General features: G+C 47.6%; 1 protein-coding gene across 3 annotated transcripts; it reads right to left on the bottom strand.

Annotated features, from left to right (window-relative positions):
* Positions 1–1,001: 1,001 nt before the first annotated feature.
* Positions 1,002–27,945, bottom strand: Pofut1 (protein O-fucosyltransferase 1). Of its 3 annotated transcripts, XM_039105069.2 has the most exons (8): positions 25,721–25,844; positions 23,273–23,781; positions 22,390–22,520; positions 21,848–22,030; positions 20,724–20,836; positions 11,375–11,567; positions 9,811–10,053; positions 1,784–5,842 (listed from the first exon to the last, which is right to left on the bottom strand). In XM_039105069.2, exons 4-8 carry the CDS (start codon positions 21,950–21,952, stop codon positions 5,654–5,656), a joined length of 843 nt encoding a protein of 280 aa, XP_038960997.1. In that variant the 5' UTR covers positions 21,953–22,030; positions 22,390–22,520; positions 23,273–23,781; positions 25,721–25,844; the 3' UTR covers positions 1,784–5,653.
* Between the last annotated feature and the right edge of the window lie 50 nt (positions 27,946–27,995).

The raw sequence follows: 27,995 nt of genomic DNA, 5'->3' as shown, positions 1-27,995 counted from the left end.
TCCAGCGTGCTTTGAGTATGTCTGTGTGGGCATATCCGGAGGCTAGAGAAGGGCATCCCACAGATTTCTCTATCACTCTCTGCCTCAGCAAAACTGAAACTCTCCAATGCTAGCCATGAGCTCTCGGCATCCACCTGTCTTTCCCAGTGCTGGGGTTAAAGGCATGCACAGCTGTGTCTGATTTTCTTGGCAGGTGGGGATTTGAACTCAGGTCATCATGTTTGCACAGTGCTTTTTAAACTGAGCCATCTTCCCGGGCTCTTGGCTTATTGTTTTAAATTTAGTTTTATCTTCCTTTTTCTTTTTTTCTTTTTTTCGGAGCTGGGGACCAAACCCAGGGCCTTGAGCTTGCTAGGCAATATCTTCCTTTTTCTTTTTGAGAAAAGGTCTCACTGTATAACCCCAGCTGGCCTGGAACTCAGATCTGTCTGCTTTCAGGGTACCGGGATTAAAGGTATATGCCACAGCACTCTGCAGATTGAATTTATTTTTAACAAAAAATATCCATATTAATGCCGCCCCAACCTGTTAAGCCTGCATGTGACCTCACTTCACTCTGAAATTGCATTTGGAGCCAACACACCGAGGATGCTTGGTGAGAACAGAGCACGCCAGTCCATGGGGCCGCTCACCTTTTCTTCAACTGTGAGCAGTGGGCAACGCTGTCAGACAAGTAAAGGACGGTGTGAAGCACCTGGGGAGACTTGGAGGGCCTTAGCAGGGGTTGAAGCAGTCCTAGGGGTGGGTCAGTCTTGCTGGGCACTGCCTTCCAGAAGTTTGTGTTTTTCCACAGTGTTTGCTCAGGGTGAGACCATCTCTCCCAGCTGTTGCCAGAAAGCCAACAGGAACCTGAGAGCTTAGTCTAGTTGGGAGGAAGGCCCTCCTGCCTCCAGAGGATTAGGTTTCTGGGAGTAAAGCTCAGAGGGTGGAGGGGACAGTGAGAGACAAAGAACTTGTTGGTTGACAAAGCTCTGGCCCACTCAGAACACTGTGTAGGCATATTTTTTTTTCAAATCTACTTTTAATAAGGGTTCAATTTCTCTTCTAGCCCACCACCTAGCACAGGTAGTGGAAAAGTTATTAGGATATGGGGGAAGTGGACCCGTTCAGCAATAGTTCTTTAGGGGCGAGCTCGACCTTCTTTCTCAGTAGTTCAGTCCAGTTGCAAACACCAAATACAATTCAGCAGCTACAGCCCAGTCCTCTCAGCAAGCAGACACTGGGCAGCTGTAGTTCAACCTGGAAGAAATGACCAGGTTCACCAACTGGCCTGAGGCAAGGCTCCGGAAAGGGTAAGCTGCCACGGGAACCTCAGGAACAGTTCTTGGGTGAGTTTCTCTCTTGAAGGCAGCATTACCACAAGTTGAGCTCCACAACATTGTGTAAGGTGAACCAATACATGCGTGTCTTTAGTGAAGAATAGCAAGGTAGAGCAAATCAAACCAAGGCTCAGTGCTGGTCTCCCACTGTGAGGCCACACTTACACTCCCTCATTAAACATCCTTTCACATGTCCGCTATATCCAAACATCCTTTCCCCTGTGTCTGCTTCAGGAAAATAAGTCTTTCTCGTGTTTGCTCTAGCAAGACATCCTTTCACCTGGGTGCCCTAGCAAAACATCATTTGACATAACTGACTTTCCAAAGAACTAGAAGTTTCCACTTTACCACTCTTCAGCTGTGAAACTCAGGGGTTGAGAATGGATGATCCTAGGGAAGTACACCTGGCTTGGAATCTTAGTTTGCTTTCTGCTGCTGTGATAAATACCACGACCAAAGCAACATGGGGGAGAAAGGCTTTATTTCACTTTACAGTTTGTGTAGTCCATTATGAAGAGAGGCCAAGCCAGGTACTCAGATCAGGAACTGAAGCGGACTGTGGAGGAACACTGCTTACTGGTGTGCTCCAGACCATTTAGAGACCTGGCTGGCCTTGAACTCAGAGATCGTCCAGCCTCTGCCTGCCTCTGCCTGCCCAGTTCTGGGATTAAAGGTGACACCCCACCCAGCTTTACTAATTACCAATCAAGAAAATACCCACAGACTTGCCTACAGGACAATCTGATAGGGGCATTTTCTCCACTGAGGCTCTCTCTTCTCAGATGAGTCGTTTGTGTCAAGTTGACAAAAACCAGCCAAAACAGAATGCAAACGCTAGTGCACAAGGCCCTGCTTTGTTGCCAGGCCAGTGTGGCCAAGATACGGTATCCTGTGTAACTGGATGGATTCTTTCCCCTGTACTCCTGAGGGCTGTTGTAGTGAGCAAACATTCCGCTAACTGAATCATACTTCTCCTTTTTCAAGCCTTATTATTTTGAGACAGTCTCACTTAAGTTGCCAGGTAGGCTTAGAATGTGAGTCTCCTGTCTTAACCTCCAAAGTAGCTGAGATTACAGGCTAGGTCTAAAAGGCTCAACTGGGACTTTGCATTTAGGGTGGTTCCCCTCGGTGACCACACCGCAGGCCTTGGGCCTTTTACAGGAGCTTGCAAAAATGCACGTTCCTGGGGGCTTTTGGCTCCAGCCACTTGGATTGCTCAGCTGTGATTGGCTTTCCGTGCCTTGTGCTGCAGGATACCACAGAGAAGATATCCACTGCCTCAGCACCTAGAATTTGGAGGAGAAAACAGGCCTGCCTGAGCTCAACCTCCTCCTGAGGCTCCCTCCTTCCTTCCTTACTACAGCAGCTTCTGTTGCCTCTTTCCTGGGCACCCATGCAATTCATTCAAAGACTCAGGAGGAACCGATGGTCACAACTGTAATCACAGCCTTGTAAGGCTGAGACAGGAGGACTAAGATTTCATGATAAGCCTGGACTACGTCAAAAGTTCCAGGCCAGCCTGGCCGAGAGGAGACCCTACCACAAAGTACAAAATGAAACAAACAACACAAGTCTCTAGACAGACTAGGAGTAGGGAATAAATGAAACTAGCTGGTAAAATGAATTGTTAACACTGTGAGCTCAGTTTTTTAAATCCACAATTTTTGAGCATAGTTGAATTTTCTTATCATATACATTCTTGTATTGAACAAATTCACTTCTGTGAATTTATCATAATTTGTATCTTAAATTTAAAAAAGTCTTTGTAGGCAGTAGTTTTCAAATCACAACAGCAACTGGGCAACGGTGGCGCTCATGTAATGCCAGCACTCAGGGGACAGAGGCAGGCGACCTCTGTGAACTAGAGGCCAGCCTGGTCTACAGAATATTCTAAGACAGCACAGGCTGCACAGAGAAACCCTGTCTTGGAAAAAATCCCAACAGGAACAGCTGGGCAATGACCTCATAGAAGGTGGGTCACAAACTGTGAAACCCTCAGTGGAAGTTTACATGATTAAAAGCATCCATTCAGCTACTTTCATACAGGGAAAATATGGTATGTGGTTATGTAAAAAACCCACAACATTAAATGGTCTATGTTACACGGTTATGCAGATTGGTATCTTTAAAAAGAGACTGAATTACAAAAATAACTTGATGGGGCTGGGGATTTAGCTCAGTGGTAGAGCGCTTACCTAGGAAGCGCAAGGCCCTGGGTTCGATCCCCAGCTCCGAAAAAAAGAACCAAAAAAAAAAAAAAAAAAAAAATAACTTGATATACTCAAATGTGATCTCTTCTCCCACCTCCAGCACAATGGCCAAGCCTCTTGCCCACCGGCAGCACCAGCCTCTGCTCTACTCCCCTTCTCCTACTTCTCTAAGCACGAGACAGGGTTCTCATAAACAGGCCACACTCTCTTTGGTCCCAAACAAAGTGAATCCATGGGATGTCACCTTTCTGCTCATCTACTGATGTTCCCTTGCTGCCCCCACTCCTGCCTCAGGGCCTTGGCACGTGCCATGCTTGCTGCTGGAAATGTGCGGCCTCCTTAGCAGAGTGCGTTCTCTCTACGCCTTAAGGTGATTCCTCTAAAATAGCCTCCCTGTGCCAGTACCCTTGGCTTTTCTTCAGAGCACTTCCCTTCCACAGCATAGACACTTTGTTTTCCTCTGATTGCAAACCTGATCCTTTGAGGCTTTCTCTGTTGCAACCCTCCTTCCTAGCACACTGTAAGTGATCAGTAAACATTTCCTGAATAAAATCTATAAAACTGTAACTATGGCTACCCAAGGCTTCCTCTCTTTATGTCGCTTCCTACTAGCGCTGGCAGCAGATGCCAACAGCAGTCAGGGTGGCTCCTCACTCCCCGAGTGCCTTCCGTGCACAATGTGTCCTGGGAGGCAGGCAGCACAGATCCCAGTGGGTCTGGCTTACCCTCCACAGCTGTGCAGCCCTGCCAGGGAGAACACTTCTCTGAACGTTCACTTTTGTCAGAAAGAAAAGGATAATACCAGGGGAAGGTAAGGAAGAGGATGCCCATAAGGCCCAGCACAGTGCCTGATCTGGGAGCACAAGGAATAAGCACACTTAAGCCCCAGATGGCTGCAGAGGGGCCTTGTTATAGTGCAGGTTTAGAACGGTTTCTAGCGGACTTGGGGCTTATAACCCACCCGACAGCACTTACAGGGGAGAGACTGGCCCAAAGAGTGCAGGCTTGGCACAGACAAGAGTCCCAGCACCTACTCTTCAGAAATACTATGCCTGTTAGGATGGGGCTCCAGCCTCTCAATGTCCCTGCGCATGGCAGAACCGAGAGCCACCTGATCAGTCCCTTAGAGTGCACTTCTTACGAATGAGAGGAGCATCAGAAGGACCTCACCACACGAGCAGGTGGTGCACTCGCTGGAGGGCAAAGACTGCTTCAGGCTGGGGCTTCACATGGCCTCTGTGCATGCATCAGAGGCCTAGTGAGCAGTACTGGGGAATGGCTGCTGTGAGGGCTGCGACCACAGAGCAGAGGCTGGGAGGGTCTTGGACACAGCAGCCTTCAGAGCACCCTGCCAGCCTCACCGGACAGTGATGCTGCTAGGCCTGAACACAGCCACCTGCTGTGTTACCTGTCCCTGGAGCACTGGAAAACAGGGCTGCTAACTGCTGCCTGTTGTGTTCACAACAAAGGAGCCCAGGCCTGGCAGTGGGGAAGTCTGATGGCCCTTTAGGGGATCCCAGAAAAGTAGCCAATGGGCCCACCTGCTCCCTGGCTCTGTCTGCATTTATAAGGTCACTTTAGGTATCTGTGCCAATGGACTCCACTGATTTTTTAAAAACAAAGGGAAATTTTCAGGTAGTCATGGCTTTGCATCAAAACTACAGAGATCAGCTGAGTGTCGTGGTAGACATCAGTAATCTCAGCACTTAGGAGGTAGAGGCAGGAAGACTGGGAGTTCAAGGCCAGCCTGGGCTATAAGAGATCATCTTAACCTTACCCCTTTGTTCCTCCCCCAACCTCCCATCCAAGAAACCCTATTAAAAAAATCTTCCTTTTTATAAAGTAACTGCTCAAGAGTGAGTTGAGCACTCCAGGCCACTCGGAGCAGGGAAAGCCCCAGGCTAGAGGTGGGCTGCTTTGTGTGCATGTTCTCTAGAAGCACATGCAGCCCAAGGCAGCTCTGGCTATGGAGCATGGGAACCAAGGCCTGGGATGGAATGCCTTCTCTTCTAGGGAGCCCTTGGTACTGTTCTCCATCTCTGGCAGGAGAGGAAAGGAGCTTGCAGTCCCAGGAGCACCCTTAGCAGCCAAGTCTGGTTGGGGGGGGGGGGGCTCCAGATGGGATCAAAATTCATCCCGAAGCTGGGAGGGTCTGTCCATGCCAAAGAAGGATGACGGCCTCCCATGGAGGTCCCGCTCCCGCTTCACGAAGGCAGTGAATGAGGAGACACAGTTTCCAATGAAGTGGTCAGCCTGACCGAGGATGTACAGGTCAATCTGGGCCACCTCGGGTTTCAGGCTCACAACCTTCACCTGTAGGGAGGAGGAGAAGGGCATCATCAGCAGGTCCCTCAGGCCAAGGTCAGCTGAGCCAAGACCAATAGGCCATACCCCCACACCCCTCTCCTGACTGACCAAGAGAAGAGTGGAGAGGATGAAGATATGGGGCAGTGTTTTTGGAGTGTGACCACCTGAGTCCTATCTCCCAGGCCAGCTCCCTCTGCACCACTCCTGCTGCTGTCCTTCCTCTGCCTACCTACAGTGCCCTCGCAACTCATTAAAAGGCTGCCCAGGGGCTGGGGATTTAGCGCAGTGGTAGAGCGCTTACCTAGGAAGCGCAAGGCCCTGGGTTCGGTCCCCAGCTCCGAAAAAAAGAACCAAAAAAAAAAAAAAAAAAAAAAAAAAAGGCTGCCCAGGTTTGGAGGTATGCTCATGTGTACAGTATGACCTCACAAGGCACAAGGCCCTCAGCATCAAACAATCCTCCCAAAAAGCCCTTCAAGCTGGCTGCCTCCTTGGCTTCCCTCAAGCTGGACATGGGAGCAGGAGGATGCAGCCATCTTATCTAGCCACCTGATGCCCTCCTCTTTCCAGCAGCTCTCCCAGGCCCCATGTCCTGTCCAGTCTACCCACCCCTGAGACCTCAGTCACTTCCTGCAAGGGCCTACTGCACCCTGGGCCTGACCAACTTCAGTGGCCTCTTTTGCTGTCCTCACAGTCTCTCCTGTCTGGTCACTACACAACAGCCAAAAGAAACTTCTTAGATCCCCATGTCCCTCCCCTCCTGCTCGCTCTCCGGCTGCAGACCCTTTACAGGTGCCCTACTGCTTTCCGATAAGGATGGCAGATCTGCAGTGCACCTGATGAGGCCAGCTCAGTGGCTCTCTTATCACCCAGTCCTTAGAGCTCCAGCTCCAGTCTGCCAAGCTCTCTTCCTCCCACTTTCCCTCAGTCTCTTTCCATATACTGTTCCTTTATGGAGTATCCTGGCTAGTTTTATATCAACTTGACACAAGCTAGACTCATCAAAGCAGGAGCCTCAGTTGAGAAAATATTTCCAAAATGTCTCCTTGGGGCTGTAGGCAAGAACGCAGACCTCTTTTCTTTTAAGATTTATTTATTTTGGGGTTGGGGATTTAGCTCAGTGGTAGAGGGCTTGCCTAGCAAATGCAAGGCCCTAGGTTCCGTCCCCAGCTCCGGAAAAAAAAAGAAAAAGAAAAAGAAAAGATTTATTTATTTTATATATGTGAGTACACTGTTGCTGTCTTCAGACACAACAGAAAAGGGCATCAGATCCCATTACAGATGGTTGTAAGCCACCATGTGGTTGCTAGGAATTGGACTCAGGACCTCTAGAAGAGCAGTCAGTGCTCCTAACCGCAGAGCCATCTCTCTAGTCCTAGACCATTTTCTTAATTAGGGACTGATGTGTGGAAGGACCAGCCCATTGTGGCTGGGCTGGTGGTCCTGGGTTCTAATAAAAAAGCAGGCTGAGCAAACCATGAGGAACAAGCCAGTAAGCAGGACCCTTCTATGGCCTCTGCATCAGCTCCTGCCTCCAGGTTCCTACTCTGTTTTGATTTTTTGTTCTGATGTCCTTCAATGATGAACAGAGATTTGGAACCCTAACCCTTTCCTCCCCAAGTTTACTTTTAGCCACAGTGTTTTATCATGGCACTAGTAACCCTAACTAAGACATGGGGGTGAACCTCTCTTTACACACTTTGGGGAAGCCCTCCTTACTGCCTACTAGGTCAGTGCCCTTGCTCACCCCGTCTTTCCCAGTTCTGGGTCCTGTGACCCTGAAGGTAGGACCACATCTCATTCACTGAGGTCCTAGCTTAATGGTGTGAAGCTTTGCTCTGAACAAAGATGGGGGGTGGGCCGGCCTGGTGAAGCGTTCTGTCAGAAAGATGCTTTGCAAGCAAAAAGACCTAAGTTTGATCCCCAGCACTTAGGAAGCAGAGGGAGGCTGATCTTAAGTTCAAAGCCAGCCACAGCTACACAGTGAGACTTTTTTTTGTTTTTTTAAAGTAAGCTAGATTAGTGGTGTGTATGTTCAAAATTCCAGCATTGTAAAAGGAGAGAGGCAGTTCCTGGGGCTTGCTGGATAGATAGCCTGGCCGCTTGGTAAATTTCAGGCTAGAAGGAGATCTTGTTCAAAACAAAAGGTAAACAGTACCTGAAGTAGCCCTCTTGCCCCACCCCCCACACTTGCATATGTGTGTGGCCATAACACACTCGCATGTCACACATCAAGAAGAGGAGGAGAGTCTTTGTGAGCCCAGGGGAAATGGGGCTGAGGAGTGGGGATGGAGCAATGAGCCACAGAAAGTGGGGCTGAGGGGTGGAGGTGGAGTGGGGGTAGGGCAGGAACACTGGCACAGGAACAGGAAGTAAGCGACAGCAAGAGGCTGAAGGCCTAACTAATAAGTGCGTCAGCCCTAAAGCTCATGAAAACCCCCTGGGACTCTCCGCAGGCCTCAGCTCCTGTAGGTGAGGGTGGGCAGAGCTGCCTGCAAGTGCGCGGCTGTTCCACCAAGCTTCCTGACATCAGGAGCCTGGCTTCTGAACTGTTAAAGATGCTATCTTTTCATCTCCGCCAAAAGCCCCCAAACAGTCCCACCCACTCCCTGGATTTACCAGCTCTGTTGTTCCAGCCGCTGGCTGCGGGTTCTGGGACCTCTCAGTTAAGTCTGCCCCTCATCTACCGCATGCAGGGCTAGACAGAGTGAGAAGTCGCTCAGCTGATTTTCTATCTAGGAAGTGGGCAGGGCAGACCAGCAGCCATTGACCCCACACTTGCTGGTTGAAGCATGTCTCATGTTTTAGGGGTGGAGCAAGAGAGAACAGAAAGCTGCTCCATCACATAAGGTCAGTGGATCCCAATGTCTGCCTCCCCCCTTGATTTTAAATATTCAAATCAATAAAATACATATTCTCTCTTATTTATTTCTAAATGTCAGAGTCCTTAGTCAAACTTTAAATCACTTTTACATAATTCCTTAACAGCCTTAAGAGTCCTTCTTCTTAGGACTGCTGGCGTCTGAGGTCCTTGGTAACCTGGTCTCCTGAGTGCTCACTAGACACTCAGCCACCACAGAGGCTCATTCACTCTTTACCTGCTGTCCCTCGACCTTAAACATCCGCCAAGGAAATTCTGTTGCTGAGCAGTACCCGCCTAAAACAGTCACTAAGCACAAAAGAGCTTCCCCTTCATTCTTTCAGGTACTAGCAAGAGCTAAATTACTGAGCATTATTTTATAGTGGGAAATGTCACCATTTCTTTACAAAAACAGATCATTACAAATGTTGTTGGAGACAGGTGCTATTCAGTTCTACTCTACTGATGAGGAATTAGTACACAGGGGTCAGGCAACTTTTTGCAAGGCTGTAGAATGAATAGAATTCAAGTTTCAAGTCTACTTCTGGAGACAGGTGTAAGCCTGGAACCTGGCACTTTGATGAAGCAAGAAAGAAGTCAGGAGTTCAAGGTCAGCCTCAGCTATGTATTGCATTTTTTTTAGCCAGTCTGGGCTACATGACACCCACCCTGTCTCAAAAATACAGCCAAACCAAAACAGAGTATGCTCTTACGCTCTCAGCTATTGTGCACTCCATTTCAGAGTCCACTATGTCCTTACTCAACAAAACATGAGCACTGTGTGTCAGGCACTGTCCTAGACAGTGTGATGAGAGACAGGCGACAGCCTCCAGAGGTCCACGCACCAGGATAAACCTCAGAGAACAGAAGAGGAGGTCTACACTAGTCTTGGGTGATCTAGAAAGTGCCTCAAGCAAAGAAAGGACCTCAGGATGTTCCAGCAGGGATACATGAGCTCCTGGAGTGGAATGAAGACTAGAGAGAATTCAGAGATGTTTGAGCTGTGGATAGAAGGTGTGTTAGGAATCAGAGAGGCAAGAAGCAGAGTAGCCCAAAGCAGGTATAGGAGTTAGGGCTTAGCAGACTCTAGTTTCCGTTCCCTCTAGGCCAGGCGCACCTTCTCTTTGAAGAGCTGCTGGATCTCTGACACATAGCTCTCAGAGTCTGTGGCGATGTAGACCGACCTGGCATCCAGTGCTCTCACCCAAAGCTTCACAGCCCGTTGGATTTCCTTCAGGTCGGGGAGGCACATGGTAGTGGTGAGGGGAGTCGCTGTGCTGCGGCTGTAGCCCACACACTGAGGGGAAGCCATGAAGTGTGACCCTGCAGTCCCATCCTTCAACATGGCACAGGCATTCTTCTGCAGGGAGCGGGGGAGGGTACAGGGTTAGAGAAGCAGCGGTCTTGAACCTCAACACAGTTATGGGTAAATGGAAAAGTGCTACAGAGAACCCTACTGTTCCAGTGTGTGTTTGGGCGCTCTCTCTCTCTCTCTCTCTCTGGTGTGTGTGTGTGTGTGTGTGTGTGTGTGTGTGTGTGTGCGCGCGCGCGCGCGTGTGTGTGTGTGTGTGTGTGTGTGTGTATGTACTGAACCCAGGACTTAGGGCATGTTAAGTAAATGTCCTCCCACTGAGTTACATTCCCATCCACTACTATATATGTATTAATAGCACTAGGGGGAAACCTAGGAGTGGCGAGGCTGACCTGTAATCTTAGCACTTGGGAGGTAGAGAAGGCAAGATCATGAGGCTTTAAAGAAAGCTTTGGCTACGGTGAGTTTGAGGCCAACCTGGGCTACAAAGAAGCCTGGGGGGTGGACTCACAGTAAGACAGCAGCCCTGGCTATTTCTGAGTGGGGTTGAAAAGCATTTTTCTGCTCTCGCTGTTATCTGGGACTTCAGTAGAGCTCAGCACCGCTGATAAGGGAGGCTTATCTGATTCCCGATGGAGTGGGACTTCTGATCACTCCCCTGAGGCACATGTTTGCTATGGGTTCCAGAGAGATAGGCTTTATCTGGCTGAGGTGGGTCAGGCTATTTCTGGCTAGTTCGGGAGTTTTTCTCAAGTACTTGACTCTTTTATCGAGCTCTTTCTTACCTACTGTCTAGTGAGATGACTATGTGTTTTTCTTCTTGGGGTATTCTACACAAATTCTGGGAGGACAAAAACACCTGCACTTCTGAGGAGCCCCGCCTGGTTGACAGTTTCTCCCCCACCCCTCTCTCTCCAGCCCAAGGCAGGGTTTTTGTGTGTACTCCTGGCTGTCCCAAAACTTGCTCTGTAGACCAGGCTGGCCTCAAACTCACAGAAATCCACCTGCTTCTGCATCCCACTGTGCCGGGATTAAAGGTGTGTGCCACTCAGACTCCACAGTTCCCTTTTAGTAGCGATCTGCAGGTCAGCCACTGAACCGAGGCAGAGCACTCCTAGTTTGGGATCTGACTCGATGCCTAGTTTACCCATATGCAGACACAAGGGTACAATGGCGGCTGTTAAATGCTAGCTCTCCAGCTGGAGCTCCACATACAGACTTCTGACCTGTGCTGCAGCAAGATCATGAGATAAAATCCAGACTTGGTGGAGTTAGCTATCTCTGCTCCAAGCTAAGACTCCCCACCAATCACTACAGGCCTGGGCTCTGCTTAGGCAAATGCCAGCTAGAGAGAGGAAGAGGAAGTTACCCAGTCGGAGCCAATGCGCAGATGAATGCCCACATAGGGCCGGACGAGGTGGGTACTGATCTGGGCCTCTCCTGTCCTCACCATCTCATCTGACCATACCATGTACTTCTGGAGTTCCCTGTGCTCCTCCAGGACGGGGAATTGGGCTGGGGCCCCCGGTAGTGCGAGCACTGGATGCTCCTTTGGAGGAAATCTAGGCATAAGATAGAACAAGGGGAAGTCAGATAGGATGCAAAAAGAGCCCTGCTGCCACCCCCACGGGAAAAAGGATGGCATTGCACCATGCCCCAGAGACCCTGTGGAGAGGCCCCTATAACAAGCAAGAGACGAAAGGTTGTGAAATCTCAACTGGCTGATAAGAAACCTTGGTGGAGGCAGCAGGTACAATATGCAATACTGTTCCAGCCACATGGAATTTACAACCTTCTTTGCTTGTTTAACAATTAAAAATTTACAGTAGAGCATTCCAACATTTAATGTATCATGCTGGCTTCCAATCTGTGGTGTGGTAATTCATTCCAGGGTGGAGTGTCTGGACCCTGCCTTGCCCTTTTACCCACACAGCAGGACTGAGACATGAAGCTGCTTACACACACAATGCTGGTCCCACTCAATACAGTCACTCAATAAAGAGCAAATACTTACTGTTTATGTCAGGACCAGCATGGTCCCTACCCTCATGTGATATACCAAAGGTCTTCAGATAACCCCAGCACACTCTCTCAAGACTCTCCACCACACAGAATCCTCTCTGCAATCTTCCCACAAATATCTTCTCTTCTGTTAGACTAGGCTCCAGTAGCTGGTGCCTTCTGTCTGCCTTACCCAGTGCTTGGCGCACGTGAGGGCTCAGTAAGCCAAAGAGTAGTAAACCCGTGATCCTCTTCAGCTCAACCCAGACTTTTGTCCAACGACATAAAGCACTTTGCTGCCTATGATCTCAGAGTACATTTCTGATTCCAGACTTCTACTTCCAAATATCTGCCCTACCCGCTGAAATCCCTTCGAGGTATTACAAACTAGGTGTGGCCACTCTGGAAAAGTTTGTAGTTAGCTAATCAGACATGCACTTATAATATGACCCAGTGAAATAGCACTGTGAGCACCCAGCCAGGGAAATAAAAGCTGGCATTCGCACACAAACATGTACACTGCTGTTCATAGCAGCTTACTCCAGCTGCCCTAAACTGGAAACAGATCAAATAGCAACATTAACATATCCAAACCATGAACTGCCACTGCCAAAAAAGCACGGACTACCAAACAAGCCATGGCTCTTAACAGAATTACCCTAAGTGAAAAAAGCCAATGCCCACAGAGCACAAGCCATGTGGATCCATTACAGACTTTTGATGGGCAAAATGGAAAAGAGGCTAATGGCTGCTAGGGATGGTGTGTGTTTACCAAGGCAGGGATAGTAATACGCTTGCAATATAAAGATATGTACATCACATCAAAAGAAACACTCAGTATCTTAACTGTGAATCTATGAAATCACACAGAACATACACACACACACAGCTGTGTATAAGAAAAAAGGGATAATTTAAACAAGATAGGAGGATTGCATCACTGTCAAGATCCTGGCTAGGATACCGAGTCAAGCGCACACGACAAGATCTCTTTAAACTGTCACAGTGCATGTGGATCTATGACCACATAAAAAATAGTCCAAATAAAAATTATAAAAGGGCTGGCACAATCCCATGGGATAAAGATGTGTACCAACCAAGCCACGTGACCTGAGTTCAATCCCCAGGACCCACATGGTAGGGCTGAACTGACTGACTGACTCCAGTGAGCTGTCCTCTGTGTGCTGCCCTTCTAAAGAAATGCACACAGTGAAAGTAAAACAAAAATGTAAGAAAACGCCATGGAATATTGTAAACCCTAAAACCAATGTGGAAAATAACTTACATGCCCACAGCCTACATTAGCAGATGCTAATGCTGTACTGTGCTTCAGAGTTTAAAAACATGCATATCTAGGGATGGTGAGACAGCTTAGAGGATAAAAGCACTAAAGCACTTGCACAGAACATGAGCATCTCACTTGGTTATCTGCAATCCACATGAAGGCAGGAAAGAACCAACCTACAGTCAGTTTTCACACACACACACACACACACACACACACACACACACACACACACACACACACGCGGCTTAATTTCCTTGTCTGTAAGAGCTGAAAACAGTCTTACCACACAAGGCTATTAAAAAGCACAACTATGTATTTGAGGGTTACAAGGTGATGTTTTGTATGCAATGATCAGCGCAGTCAAGCTACTTAATATATCCATTTATAGGCTATTGAAAAGATTAATGTAAGTAAAGCCCTTAGAGTAGCGCTTGGCATACAGAAAGGTCTGACATGATGCCGAGCAGCTTCATCACACTGCATGTAGCCTAGTTCACCTTTTAAAAGGTTTAACTTGATGCTGGTGCGGTGATGCAGGCCTTTAACCCCAGCACCAGGGAGGCAGAGGCCGGTGGATCTCTGAGTTCCAGGACAGTCAGAGCTACACAGAGAAACACTGTCTCAAAAAAAACAAAACAAAACCAACCAACCAACCAACCAACCAACCAAACACCAAATCACGAAGAAACGTAACTATGTTTGGTGATTGGACCATATTGCTCCCAGAGATCACAGGATCATGATGACTGACATCTTTTGACATTTTCCAGGTTGAATGAATAAACTCTCCACTCACACCATGGAGCTGCAACGCACCTGACACACACACACACACACACACACACACACACACACACACACACACACACACCCCGGGCACAAACACATTATTCAGCAAATGCCTTCCATGCCTCATGTGGGTCACCACTCGCAGGCTTGGCTCCTTCTCCTGCGTGCGGACAAGCTATCATCTTTGTTGCCCTAGCAGTCCCTTTACCGTGATTTTCCCACACATTGGTCAGAGGCCTGTGCCATGGACAGCAAGCTAGCGTTCCTCTACAGCCTGGCTCTGTGGGATGCTTGGCTGGCTGGACTCTCAAATGTTCTGTTTATATGTGCATACATGGCAACAGTGTATTGACCGTAATGTGTGAAAAGCAACTGCTTTATTTGCATATTAACTCATTTAATTCCCCTTTTAAGGGAAGTGAGCCTACCATTATCTTACTGATAAAGAAACATGGAGGCTGCATACCATGCACAGTCACAGGCTGGGAACTGGTGGAGCAGGGTGTGCACTCAGGCAGTGTGTCTCACTTTTTTTTAAGTTTTAAAAATGTGTATGTGTCCAAGTGTATGTATCTGCACCGTGCGTGTGCTGTGCCTACGGAAGACAGAAGGTGCTAAGTCTCCCGAAACTAGATTAGACAGGCAGTTGCAAATTGCCTGATAAGGGAGCTGGGAACTGAACCTAAGTCCCCTGCAAGAGCAGCAGGTGCTTTCCCCTCCTCCCTTTTGAGCCTCACTCTGGCTGCCCTGGAACTCACTATGTAGACCAGGCTGGCTTTGAACTCAGTGATCTATCTACCTGTCTCTGCCTCCTAAGTGCTGGGAGCCACCATTTCTAGCTCAGCCAGTGCTCTTAACCAGTCCTTCTAGCTGTGTTCTTGACTCCTAAATCTTCCCCTCTCATTTTCCTGTCCAGTTAAGGAGCAGCTCCTCATACAGAAATATGAAGCTTTTCTGAGCCACAGCCCCCTAGCACTGGCAGCAGGTGCTGTGAATATTTTTAGAATTGAATGTGAGGGATCAGGGGCCCTATAAAAATCCCAGGGCATGATGATGGCAGTGGAAGGAGGAAGAACTAACATTACTTGATCACCTTACTATGGGCCAGGCCTGAAGCTAAGCTCATTTTAGACATCACTTCAGGGGCCTCTCACAGGAAAAGGTTTTCTGACCTGATGGGTGGTGAATTACTAGGATAAATCAGGATTTAGCCCTTCCTGTCCTCTTGGAAAGAGCCTGGAACTGACCCTTGGTGAGTTCAGCTTTGGAATGTTTATCCCTGTGCCTTGGACGTGGGCCAGCACAAAGCTGTCCCAGTAGGACTACATCAGCTGTGATTCAACATGCAACAGACAAGAGGTCAGGACTCCATTGCTCACTCCCTTCAGTGATGTCTGAGAATTGGAAGAGGGCTTCAGTTGCAAGAAAACCTGACCACCAATGCTACCAGCCAACCTGATTAGTGAATGAATCTGTTCCAGTCAGTTTTGGGGATTGCTATGTTGGGACAAGACTTCAACATGTGAACCTCTGCAAGGGGTTTCATATTTAAACCATAATATACTGCTGGTCATCCTCCCAGATTTTAGCCTCTCTGCAAACACAGAGAGATCATATGTGATTGGCAAGGCCTATAGGGCTAAGTCTATGAAACCCTGAAGGCCAACCCAGAGCTCCCATGCAAAGAGCAGGAGGGAAAGTGTCTATCATGGCAGAGGCTTTAAGAGCAGGTCTCGGCCTTGTTTGTGTCTCTGTGTCCTCTGTACTTATCTACTGACCCTATAAATGTGTGGTGAGCCTAGAGGACCTCAGTAGCCACAGTGTGACACTGATATACTCCTGAGGTTCACTGAGCCCTGCAGCAGATTTTCAACCTTGGAAACAGATTCATTCACTGATGGACTGATTCACAGTTGAATGGACTTCTAGGAGGTGTGGCTAAGTTGGAGTAAGCAGGACACTGAGGGAATGCCCTTAAGGGTACTGTTTTGTTGCTGGAACTTCTCCCTGGCTCTTTCTGCTTCACCCTGTGAGCTGATTTAATCCAATTGCTCCCTACCATAATATTGTGCCCTATTACAAGCTTGGAAGTAGCAGAACCACATTAGAATGGGCCAAAGCCTTTGAGACCCTGAGCTAAGACAACCTGTTCCTTCTTTAGGTTTGTTCTCTCAGGTGTTTTGTCAGTGACAGGAAGCACAGCGCATACTAAGACATCTACTCTTTATACATAAGGATAATTTCAACACAACGGTCCACATTCTTCCAAGAGTAAATAAACATACACCTTTATCTGTTGAACTCAAGTTTGTAGACTGAGAACTAGCAGAGCTGGAAGGATCCTCTAAACCCATGTGGTGGGAGACAAAACAGATAAGTGGCTAATTAAACTGTGCCGTTTGGCCTTCAAGGGGGTGAGACTCAAACACATACTTTGAAGACTACCGTGAACAAGTTGGACATAAACAGGCAAGTACTACATGAGGATTCATCCATCACCTGAGGTCCCTAGAATGGAAGAATTCATACGAAAGCAGAATCCCTTACACCAGGGCAAGGGAAGTGGGTGCAGAAATTAGCCTTTACCGAGCAGATCTCTAGTTGAGAAGAGGAAAGAGGTTCTGGAGAGAGAGGGTTGCAGTGATTACCTACTGCAACGTGTTAATGTGAGTGAGCTGTACACTTACTGTGGTTTTCAAAAAGCTCACCGAGATGGGTGTGATGTTGTACACCAGCAGAGGCAGAGGCAGGAAGAGCATTGGAAGTTAGTGGCCTGTCTGGTCTACATAGTAAGTTGCAGGCCAGAATTTGTCTTAAAAACACAAAAACAAAGAAAACTTCAACATAAATATACATCATATAATTCTAGTCACTCTTTTGAACTCTCATATTTTCATGTTTGAAATTGACTTCATTAGCATGACTGTTTACAAGGTCAATACCAGCTTAAGCAACATAGTAAGTTTAGTTAAAGGGTGTGTGTGTGTGTGTGTGTGTGTGTGTGTGTATGTGTGTGTGTGTGTAGGAGGGAAGTCAGGAGGAGGTGGCACACACTTTAATCTACTGCTTGGGAGGCAGAGTAAGGTGGATCTCTGTGAGCTTGAGGCCAGCCCGCTCTACAGAGCCAGTTCTAGGACAGCGAATGCCACATAGAGAAACCGTGTCTAGAGAAAAAAAAAATGCAGGACAGGCAAATACATTTACCGAAGGGCTAATGGTGCTCTTTACAGCAGTGGAATTATAAACAAATTTCTTTTTGCTGTTTTGTTTTTAGACAGGGTCTCATGTAGCCTAACGTGGCTTTAAACTTTCTATGTAGCCCAAACTGGCCTTGATTTCCCAGTCCTCCCGTTTTAGCATTCTGAGCCTAGGAATAACAGGTATAAACTACCATGCTTAGACATTTATTTGTTTATTTAAAAAAAACCCCAAAACAAAAATACCCTCCCCAAAACTCCCTAACTATCTAGTCTGTGGTGGATATTCTAGACCACTAATTCCAAGAAATTAAATGTTAACCTGGATTTGAATTTTGTATAGTTGAGACTCTATAAAGAAAATGGAAAATAAGAAAAATTAAAACAAAACAACCAAACCAAACCATCACCATCAACAACAACAAAAACCCAGGCCAAAAGAACTATCCAGTTAAGCACGGGACTAGTCCCATGGATGGCCACAGGACACTGCAGCGACCACTGCACCGCTATTAGGCCAGAGCACTTTGCTATGGCTCACCATGCAGTCAGTTACTACCCACCTTCTCCTTAGTTTACAGCAACCACATGCTCTTCTGCCCCTGCCCGGACCGTGCTTGTGGGCCTCCGTGACATCTTACTAAGAGTCACCTTCCCTCTATTCTACCAAGGAAATTTGCTTCTAGATCTCAGTAGGGCTGGTTCCTTTTCATCCTTGAAGTCTGTCCCACTGCTTGCAGTCAAACATCGTGTCCTTACGTCCTTCATACCCTTACCATTCTGCAATTGCTCTCTGTAAGTTGACTTGGTCCTTCCCCCAGTAGATGCTGAGCTCCATCGAAGCAGAAGCCTGATCTGCCTACTGTATCTCTAGGATCTACAACAATGTTTACGAATCAGCAACTGCTCCTAGAGAGCTCTGCCTCCTTCACACTACCTCTTTATATCTTCAACTTTCCCCCAAACTGGACCATCAGGCACAAGTTTAAGTTCTCACAAGATTTATTTATGTTTATGAACGCTCTGTTTGTATGTATGACAGCATGACAGAATGGAGCATCAGAAGGAAGGGGCATAGATGGTGGTGACCTACCATGTAGTAGCTGGGAATTGAACTTAGGACCTCTAGACCAGTGCCCTTAACCAATGGGCCATCTCTCCAGCCCATCAGTGGTCTTACAACATGGTAGGTTCAAACACCATGACTGAACAATCCATGTGCCTGAGTGATACTCCCCAGCTGATGTGCTGGTGCATGAGCACTGCCCCAGCTCTGTCCCTTAGGATCAGATACTCAGTACAGTGGCTCTTTGTGATTTACTTTGGTTGTTGCTTTTAGTGTTGGTGACATATTTTTGTCTTGGCACTTTCTCAGTGGGGACAAATCTTATACTTGTACACCTTAGCCAAAAGGCTGAGGAGAGCTTTTAGGGACAAATCTTTATCCCATCCACCTTCCAGTTCTGCAATGCTACTTGTCATTTAGATGTGAAGGGGGCACCCATCAAGTGATGAAATGGGAGAATGCTATCTGAGATCAGCAATGAAGGAAATTAGACTCTCAACTGAGTAGCCTAAGTGGCTCCTGTACTAGCTGGGAAAAAGGCCACACAGCAGCTAATACTGCACCGTTAGCCCAGAGCAGCGGCTCTACTTTTCTAGTACACCCGTCCTGGGGAGGTGGAAACAGGAGGATCAGAAGCTCAAGGGCATTCCTGGCTGCATGGTGATTTTGAAGTAAGCCTGGTGTACCGAGCAAAAGTCCTGTCTTAAAAAAGCAATGGTGGTGTTTTCTGTTTGTTTTGCTTTGTTTGTTTTGTTTTTTGGTGTCAGACTTGTACAGCTCCGCTACTCCAAGCTTCTTGACCTTGGACAATTTCACTGTTTTATGTGTACATCTTAGATGACAATTCCATCTCAAAAACTCATTAATCCTGAGTTTAAACCTGCCAAGACTTAGGAATAGTGTGGCATACCGCAGGCATGAAATATGTGCTAGCTCTTACTATTTCAAAGATTCACACGCAGATCCAAGCTGGCCGTGCAACAGCTCTACCATCTTGGGTCCGTCATTAACCAACCCATGTGTGAGGAGGCTTCCTACTGTAAAACTGCAGACTGAAGGAGTGGGTAGTTAGTGGCAGAGGGCTTACCAACATGTGTCAGGTCCTGAGATTAACCCAACATTATCAAGATGAAATTAATAATAGCTATTTGTGAAATTTACTATAGATATTATTAAAATAGAGCATGTGAATGACACTGAACTGGTTGCTTACTATGCACCATGTACTTTCTATGACAGGAAACAAATACAAAGTATTTCATTGAACCAGGTGGAAGCTGGAACCAAAGACCCGGAATGGTTTCTGTCTCCCAAGAAAGAAGCAAGGCTGGTCTGAGTTCCAGCCAGTGTTCACGCCTGGCTTCTTGAAGTCTACCGCTGGCCTATAAATGTCAAGTACCATAACCACCTTCAATTCCCACGCTCCTCTAACCCCTAACTTCATCATCATCATCATCACCACCACCACCACCACCACCACCACCACCATCTTTTCTTATTTCTTCTTCTTCCTCCTCCTTCTTTGCCCCCTCCCAAGATAAGGATTTCTCTGTGTAGCCCTGGCTGTTCTGTAACACTCTCTGTAGACCAAGCTGGCTTTGAACTCAGAGATCTGCCTGCCTCTGCTTCCCTAGAACTGTGATTAAAGGTGAGCATCACCATACTTGGCTTTTAATCTGACTTCTTTTGTGGTAGTGGACCCAGGACCTCATGTATGCTAGGCAAGGTCTATAGCACCCATTACTCTGTGTCTAAGCCCAGGCTCTTTCCTGCCATGCTAGAACATCGACCACAGGTTCCCTCACAAGTGTATCAATCTGACTAGACTGTGGTTCTCCACAGGTCCTTTGGTCTGGCCTGTCCTCCTTTTTCCTATACCTTTGGCCTCTGAATACTGTGTTTCACACATGACAGACGCTCCATAAATATTTCACAGCTTATGCCTGTGTCCTGCTAACCTATTTTTTAAATAGGGCCTATGGCACACAATTAATAAAGCCTAGCTAGTCATTATGAGGGTGACATCACTTGCTAGTCTGCACCTGAGCTGTTCTCTAGGCTTCCAGTCTCAGCTTGCCAAGAGGGAAACAAAGGGGAGCGATTCTCACGCCTGGAGGAGGAAATCGACATGCATGTGACCGAATAATGTTCTTTTTATGACATCCCTTATCAGTCGAGAAACTCTTGCTCAACCTTGGGGCAGGCAATGAGATGGAAACAGGTCGCACAGGGTCCTAAGTTCAACAGACAGAACACAGTACTTGTACCTTTGGTCTCTTACAAGAGGGTGGGGTAGAAGGAGAAAGGGCTTGGAAGGAGCTGGATGCCCTGAGCCCCAGGCCTTCTTAAACCCAGTACTGCTATCCCCGCCAAGTACCTCTGGATCCATTGTTCTTTGTAGGAGGCGCTGAAGGAAATGCCTGTGAACAACTCTGACTTATTGAAACTCACATGAAACTGGTCCCAGAATGGCCCAAAAGGATTTCCTTCCTGTAGAGAGAGGGGTGGAGAGCTTACTCAACCTGGAGAGAGAAAAGCTTGGAAGATGGATGGTGTGCACCTGGCAAAGCATTCTTACAGGAAGGTCTCTTGGCTAGGGCCTGAGGAGAGGGCTCCAGCTTCTCTTTTGGCTTCCAGCAGTGTTTGAAGGAATCCCTCCGGGAAGTATGAACTAGAGCAGTGGTTCTCAACTCTCCTAATGCTGAAACACTTTAATGCACTTCTTCATTTTGGGGTGACCCACACCATAAAGCTGTTTTCATTGCTACTTCATTAATTGTAATTTTGCTATTGCTATGAATAATAATGTAAATATCTGTGTTTTGTGATGGTTTTAGGTGACTCCTGTGAAAGGGTCATTTGACACTCAAAGGCAACCCACAGGTTGAGAACCACTGAACTAGAGCTTTAAGAGGCTAACACAGCATACCACTTCACAAGATGGAATTAGACTCATAGAAGGTAGATATGTGCCCAAGGTCAGACAGCTGGGAAGTGCCATACAGGGGGATACAAGCTAGGTCTTTTCTATCACTTGTCCCAGAAGATAATCGGAGTGCATCATATTCACAAAGTAGCAGAAATGCACAAATTTCTACTAAGTATCCAGGGCAATCAATGCCTCATCTACCTGCTTAGAAGGGGGAAAACATTCAAGTTAAGGGAGTGGACAGCAAGTCAGCAAGCCATGTAACACCCATGACTTCTCTATACTTTAAGGACGTCATCAGCACCTCCTTCATGGTCTGAGGAGTAAAGGAGTAAATATGTACCCAGCTGCACGTGGGACTGTTCTGTGAGCACCAGGTACTATTTCTGACAGCACCTCGGCTCCCAGGTGCTATTACATACAGCCTACTCTCTCTGAGCCAGCTAGAAACAAATCTCAGAGAAGCACAGTAGACACCGCTAACAAGTGCCAGAAACGGACAAACCCTCATCCTCTCCACATATCGCCACCATGGAATCTCAAGGGCCTAGAGGACACAGAAGAGGATCTACCTTCATGGGACATGTCTTCTTATCAGGACTTCGCTGGGCTGCCACCTCAAAGCAGTATGCCACCCGCTTCTCAGGGGGCCAGTGAAAGGGTGCCAGCTTTTCCATGAAGTCCTCCAGGCTGATAACCCGATGGTAGGCTTGGAGAGGCTCCAGTTTGAAGTACTTTTGGTAAGACACATGGAGCTAAAGGAGAAGAAGGAAGGGTACAGGTCTCCACTGTATTCTTGTTACTAGAAACAGTAAACTCCAAGACCCAGACTATGTGATATGAGAGACCTGTAGTGGACTTTGGATAGAGCTCAGAGGCAGATGAGGTGTTAGGCTCCATCCCCATTACAGCAGGCACAAGCAGACACCAACGCTGGGGCAAAGACAAACGGAAAGAGACCATCTTCCAGCTCAAAAACAAACAGCAGAATCTCTGGTGTTCAAAATGCCCAATGATGTACTGATCGTCGGAACAAATGTGGAAACTGAGCCCTCTGTACATGGCTGCTAGTGAAGTGGCAGCTTCGGAGCAGCTTCTTGGGGCCCACCCTTACCCACGGGATGATGTGCTCTTTCTGTGGGGCCTCAGGAACTTTCTACAGGAGATGTGGACAGCAACATTCAGTGACAATGGAAGTGCAGGAAAGAAGCAGGGGTCATGTCATAGAGTCCACGAGGGTAGTTGCTTCCAAGGAGAGAGAGACCATGGTTAGCACACTTCTCGATGACCTTACCTACGCCACTCTCTTTTCCTAACAGAAAAGTAACAAGAAAGGCGTGCACAGTGATGCATTCGAGTAATCCAATCACTTGGAGATGGTGGCGAAAGAGCAGGAGTTTGAGGCCAACCTGGGCTTTATATACTTCTGTCTCAGAAAATAAAATTAAGAAAAGAAAGTGAAAATAGAGACGATGAAGCAGTAGTAAGGAGAATATGTTCATGAGGACGGCTTCTAGCCAGACAGGCTCATGGATGACGGTCAGATCCATCATCACATGTGTGGTGCATACCTGTAATCCTGGCATTTTGGAGATAGAGGCAGAGGGATCAGGAATTCAAAGTCATTCACACCTATAGCAAGTCTGAAGTCACCCTGGGCTATATGAGACTGTCTCAGAAAAAAAAAAAAAAATTGGCTGGGCAGTGGTGGCATACAGCTTTAATTCCAGGACTTGGGAGGCACAGGAAGGTGGACCTCTGAGTTCTAGGCAAGTTTGGTTTATAGAGACAGTTCCAGGATACCCAGGGCTACACAGAGAAACCCCATCCCGAAAAAAAATACCAAACCAAACCAAAAAATACTACCACCATTAGTAACAACAACAACAAAACCCTCACACACCAAAAAACACACAAAAGCAAAACCAAACCAAACCAACCAAACCAAACCAAAAAACCCAACCCACCAAACAAAAAGAAAATTAATTTAGACATACTCTTAGAACACGGTGGAGCAGTCCCTGGAGTCCACCGTTCAGGTTGGAGTTTCCCAAGCTCACCCTCCCAGTTCAGGTGCAGTACAAAGGCTGCAGAACTGCGGAGGCTTGGGCACGTGTGTTCTAAGCTGGCTTCTTTGCTCAGCAGGACTTCTCAAGGCCTCTGCTGTGCTGCGGTATACTCTCAAGCCAAAAGCTTGGAGTACGGGAGTGGAGAAGAGCACTTCTGAAACTAAACAGGAACTTTTCTTTTTTTTTTTTTTTTTTTTTTTTTTTTTTCGGAGCTGGGGACCGAACCCAGGGCTTTGCGCTTCCTAGGTAAGCGCTCTACCACTGAGCTAAATCCCCAGCCCCAAAACAGGAACTTTTCAAGAGACGTGGTCTCACTAGACAGCCCTAGCGGGCCTGGTACTTGCCTGTCGTTTCAACTGGCCTCACCCTCCAAGTGCTAGACTCAGAGGCCTTCATCACCACGTGGCGAGGTTTGCCCCTTTTTTGAAGACTTTATGCTGACGGGAGAGAGAATGCACTGATTGGTTACGGTTAGAAGAAGGAAGGGAATTACCGAGCTACTGTAGTGATCCTTGAATCCATTCATGAACGCACTATTCACTCACATAGGCTTATTTTCAAAAATTTCTGGAGATATTCCCATGTAGCCCAAGCTGGACTTAAGCTCAAAGCAATCTTTCCACTTCAGCCTCCCAAGTCCCAGAACTACAGGCATAAGCCACCACACCCAGCCTATTAAGTGTTAATACGTACCACTCACATATCTAAGTGAGGAGTGAAATAGTCTAGACAGGTATCAGATGCCAAAAGAGGTGAAGCTGGGGCTTTGAGAGCTGAGTGTATTCAGGAGGAGCACTCAGGATGGAACCTAGGGTCCCAGCTTGGTACCAAGGTGAATGGAGATGGGATATACTGGAACTGTAGATGGTCACACAGGTTTGTGGGCAAAGATAGTCAGCGTTCTGAACCGGAGATATCTGTGACAACTAAGCAGACCTGAGTGTCTAGAAGTAAGAAGTAGGAGTGTGTGGTCAGAGGAGTCTGTACCAGAGGTGTACTGGAGGTGTAATGAGAACAGGGAAAGCTATGCCAGTCAACAGGAGCCCACAGAGAGGCAAGGTAATGGTGACAACGGCAGCTACTAGTCGCTGAGTGCTGGTGTAGTGCCGGGCGCTGTGCGCTCAGCCTTTACAAGGATAGGCTCAGCTGCCTCACCTGAGCCACAGAGGGAGGACATGCAGCAGCAGAACTGCAGGTGGAGAGAGAAGCCCTGAGCAAGGCAAAAATGTGTCCTTGCCCAGATCAGAACTGCAACAGGAATAAGCTATGGCACGGAAGCCAGGGGAGAAGGGAAGTTTAGGAAGAGGAGAGGCTCATAGGACCAGGAGCCATTGGGTGGTCAGATGAGACACAGCTTGAGAAATGAACCTTGATTTGGCAATTCTGAAGTCCAGGGTAACCTCAGTGAGAATGGTCACTTTACTTTAGGAAAGGGAGCTCACTTGAGATGGGCTGAGACACCCACAGGAAGCAAAGAAGTGGAGACTCAATATGACGACTGGCCAAGAGGGCAAGGATACAGCAAGCCAGCAAGCCAGACAGACAGCACTACCTAAATCTATCAGTGAAGCCATACAAGTCAGATCCAAGGATCCTGGAAGCCGAGGGACTAGCACTAGGGGTAGGGGAGTAGGGGCAGGGGGAGCCTCTCCAAAAAGATGTATACATGCAAAGGAGAAATTAAACTTATGCAAGAAAGGTGTTGGAGTGAAATACAATGTTTTGTTCATGCTAAGTACAATTTTGCTAACTACTTAAAGTCAATTCATTAAATATTCATTTCCTACATCCAGGTCTCTGGGAACACAGAACAAACAGAACACAGGGCTATTGGAAGACACAAATAAGCTAAGGGAGCCCCTTGATGGGAGGAGGCAGCAGAGGGGCTACACTGTTATCAGGGTCGTTGGCCTCTGATACACTATTAACTAGCCCAGGCCTCAGGCTCTCTTTTAAAATTGATACTAGCACTTGTTACCTGCTCCTGACCAATAGGATATCATAAGGTAGGGTGAAATGGAGGCTTTAGTTTCAAGACGCAGTCTCTTAAAGTAGACAGCCTTGGGATTGAGTTCAAGTTCTACTACCCACAGGCTGTACAATCTTTGGCCAAGTTACCTCCCCCCTCTAAACCTTGGTTTCCTCGAGGATTAGCTTTAGAGAAGATGAGCTGACCCTCGTCTAGTTTTCAGACAATGCCGGGACATGACAGGTGATCAGCAAAAAACAGCTACTTATTGCTGTTTCAAGGAAGACAAGTTCAAGTAGAGAAGAGGGCAAGCTCAGAGTGGAAGAAAAACCCAGAGGCCTTGGAGTCAAGCAAGTCTGCAAGCTTGGGGAAGGGTGGACGGGGCCAAGGTCAACAGAAGTACTCACGTTGGTGAAGGGAGGCTTGTGATGTTGGTACTCAATCCATGGAGGTACAGCCAAGGTGCGGTTCAGCAGCTTTGCAAATGCCAGAGAGCCCAAGAAGTGATCAGCCTGGTTCCCAAAGCGCCCTGGAAATGGTACAGTGTGGGTAGAGCGGCCTGGGGCACTAATGGCAGGCCTGGTGTATGACAGGCTCAGCAAAGGTGTGCATCCAAGACTGGGGAAGGCCAAGTAACCAAAGTGAGCTAGTAACACTGGCGAAGACAAAGTCTAGACTTCTGGGTTTGCCATTCTAGGCCCTGTAGGTCCTGGTCCTTTCTCTAACATGCTGTATAATCCCTTATACCTGCCATCTTTGCCAGGAGTGTCCTTTGACCTGTCTCCACTTACTTGCACATGAAGGGGGTGACCCTGATGCTTCATTTGCTAAGACACTTTAAAGAACTCCTGTCCAATTCTCTTGCTCTCAGAATGGGTTTGTTACTTTTGAGACAGGGTCTGTGTAGTCCTGGAACTTGTTCTATAGACGAGGCTACCATTGAACTTGTGATGATCTTCCCGCCACTACAACTGTGAATCAGATTATGTATTTATTTATGTACTGTGGATTTAACCTAGGATCTTAGACATGCTGGGTAAATGCTTTTACCACTGAGCTATAACCCTAACTCCAGTTACGTACATGTCTGTTTTCATTTTCTGGCTTTTGGCATTGGCTGTTTACTCAGGCCATGAGTGCTTCATATACAAAGGTCCATCTGGCTTTTTGTTTGTTCTGTTTTGTTTTGCCAGAGTCTCACAATGTAGCCCTGGCTACTCTGGAATTCTCTATGTAGATCAGGCTAGCCTTAAACTCACAGAAATCCACCTGCCTCTGGCTTCTAGTGCTGGGACTGAAGTTGTGCGCAGTCACATTTGGCTAGCATCAATATGGCATCCATTCCACAAATATCGCAAGGCAGCAATGTGCCAGGCACTATGCTAGATGTTACAATATAAAATCAGAAGAGTTTCTGCCCTCAAGGCATTCCGCTCCAGTTCGGGTTAGGAGACACTAAACATAAAAACAAATGCATTAGGATAGATTTTGATGATTGCAAGAAAAAAAAGTAAAAAGGTTTGGTGACAGCGAGACCAAGGAAACGACGAGTAGAGGTCAGTGGAGTCCTCTTTGGTGACACTTGGGTTGAGATTCCAAGGATGAGAAAGAGTTAGCAGAAATTAGAGGAAGGTGTTCCAAGAAGAATAGCTCATAGAGCTTTATGTTTGTGAGGAACAGAAAGCAGGTTACTGTGGCTGTAGCCAGAGGGCCACAGGAGAAGGGGTGTGGAGAAGACCAGAGTGGGGCCAAATCTTACAAGGTCAGGCCACCAGATGATGGCCATGGTCAGGTATGAAAGTCACTGAAGGAGTGAGAGAAGGGATGGATTTTATAGTGATGGTTCACTACTGCATTTAAATTGCAACCCTCTGGTGGTTCTTAAGAGTCCTTTGTTATCTTTTATTACCCCAGTTTTAATCATCTTGTACAAATTCTGTACGCACTTAAAAAAGAACTTTTTATTGTCTGTCTTCCTAAAATAAATAAAGGTTTGTATGAGATTTATCTGTTTCATTCACCACCAGCACAGAGAACAGCGCTGGGACACCCCCCCTCCCCAAAAAGAGGGGGTGCCATATAAATTATTTGCTGAATGAATGCTAGAATTGCCACGAGACAGTGTGGGCAAGTCTTGCCCTACAAACTCCATTTACTGATCTAAGTCTGATTAGACTTCGAGTGAGTCACTTAACTTCTCCCATCTGTCGAATGGCAAGTTGAACACCAATGGGTCCTCTGTACCCAGGCAAATAGGGCAGGGAAGAGCACGCCCTGCCTCTCTCTCTGGCGGTCTCTCCGGGACCTGAGAAATCTCTGGGCACCTCAGAGAAGTGGCTCCGCCTCCTCGGCCTCAGTTTCTCTGTTTAAGCAGAGGGTTCAGGAGGCCTTACCCATGCAGGGACAGTAGAGCAGGTAACCGGCCAGATCCCAGGAGCCCCCCGCCCGCCCGCGGAGCGGCAGCGGCAGCAACAGCAGCAGAAGCAGAAAAGACGCCCGCAGCAGCAGGTGTGACGGTGCCCACGCGGCGGCGCCCATGTCGACGGCCGAGCCCCAGAGCGCCGCGGCCAGGAGGCGGGGAGGGGAAAGAAGAGGCGCGAGTGGCCGCCCCGCTCCCAGCGCTCCCCGCGCGCCGCCCGCGCGCCGGCTGGGCCTCTCTAGCCCGCGGGCGGGCGGGACCAT

This window comes from Rattus norvegicus, chromosome 3 (genome assembly GCF_036323735.1).
Source record: "Rattus norvegicus strain BN/NHsdMcwi chromosome 3, GRCr8, whole genome shotgun sequence".
NCBI lineage: Eukaryota > Metazoa > Chordata > Mammalia > Rodentia > Muridae > Rattus > Rattus norvegicus.
Note: the sequence above shows the minus strand (reverse complement) of the source record. Positions and strands in the feature narration are given on the sequence as shown.

What these genes read in the sequence shown, in the direction of transcription:
- Pofut1 (XM_017591779.3), bottom strand. Translation starts at nt 27,851, where the DNA reads ATGGGCGCCGCCGCGTGGGCACCGTCACACCTGCTGCTGCGGGCGTCT. An exon ending in AGAAGACATGTCCCATGAAG is followed by an intron (nt 20,837 to 21,847) that starts GTAGATCCTCTT and finishes CTCTCTCTACAG; the next exon opens with GAAGGAAATCCTTTTGGGCC. An exon ending in AAAGAACAATGGATCCAGAG is followed by an intron (nt 11,568 to 20,723) that starts GTACTTGGCGGG and finishes TCTTATGCCTAG; the next exon opens with ATTTCCTCCAAAGGAGCATC.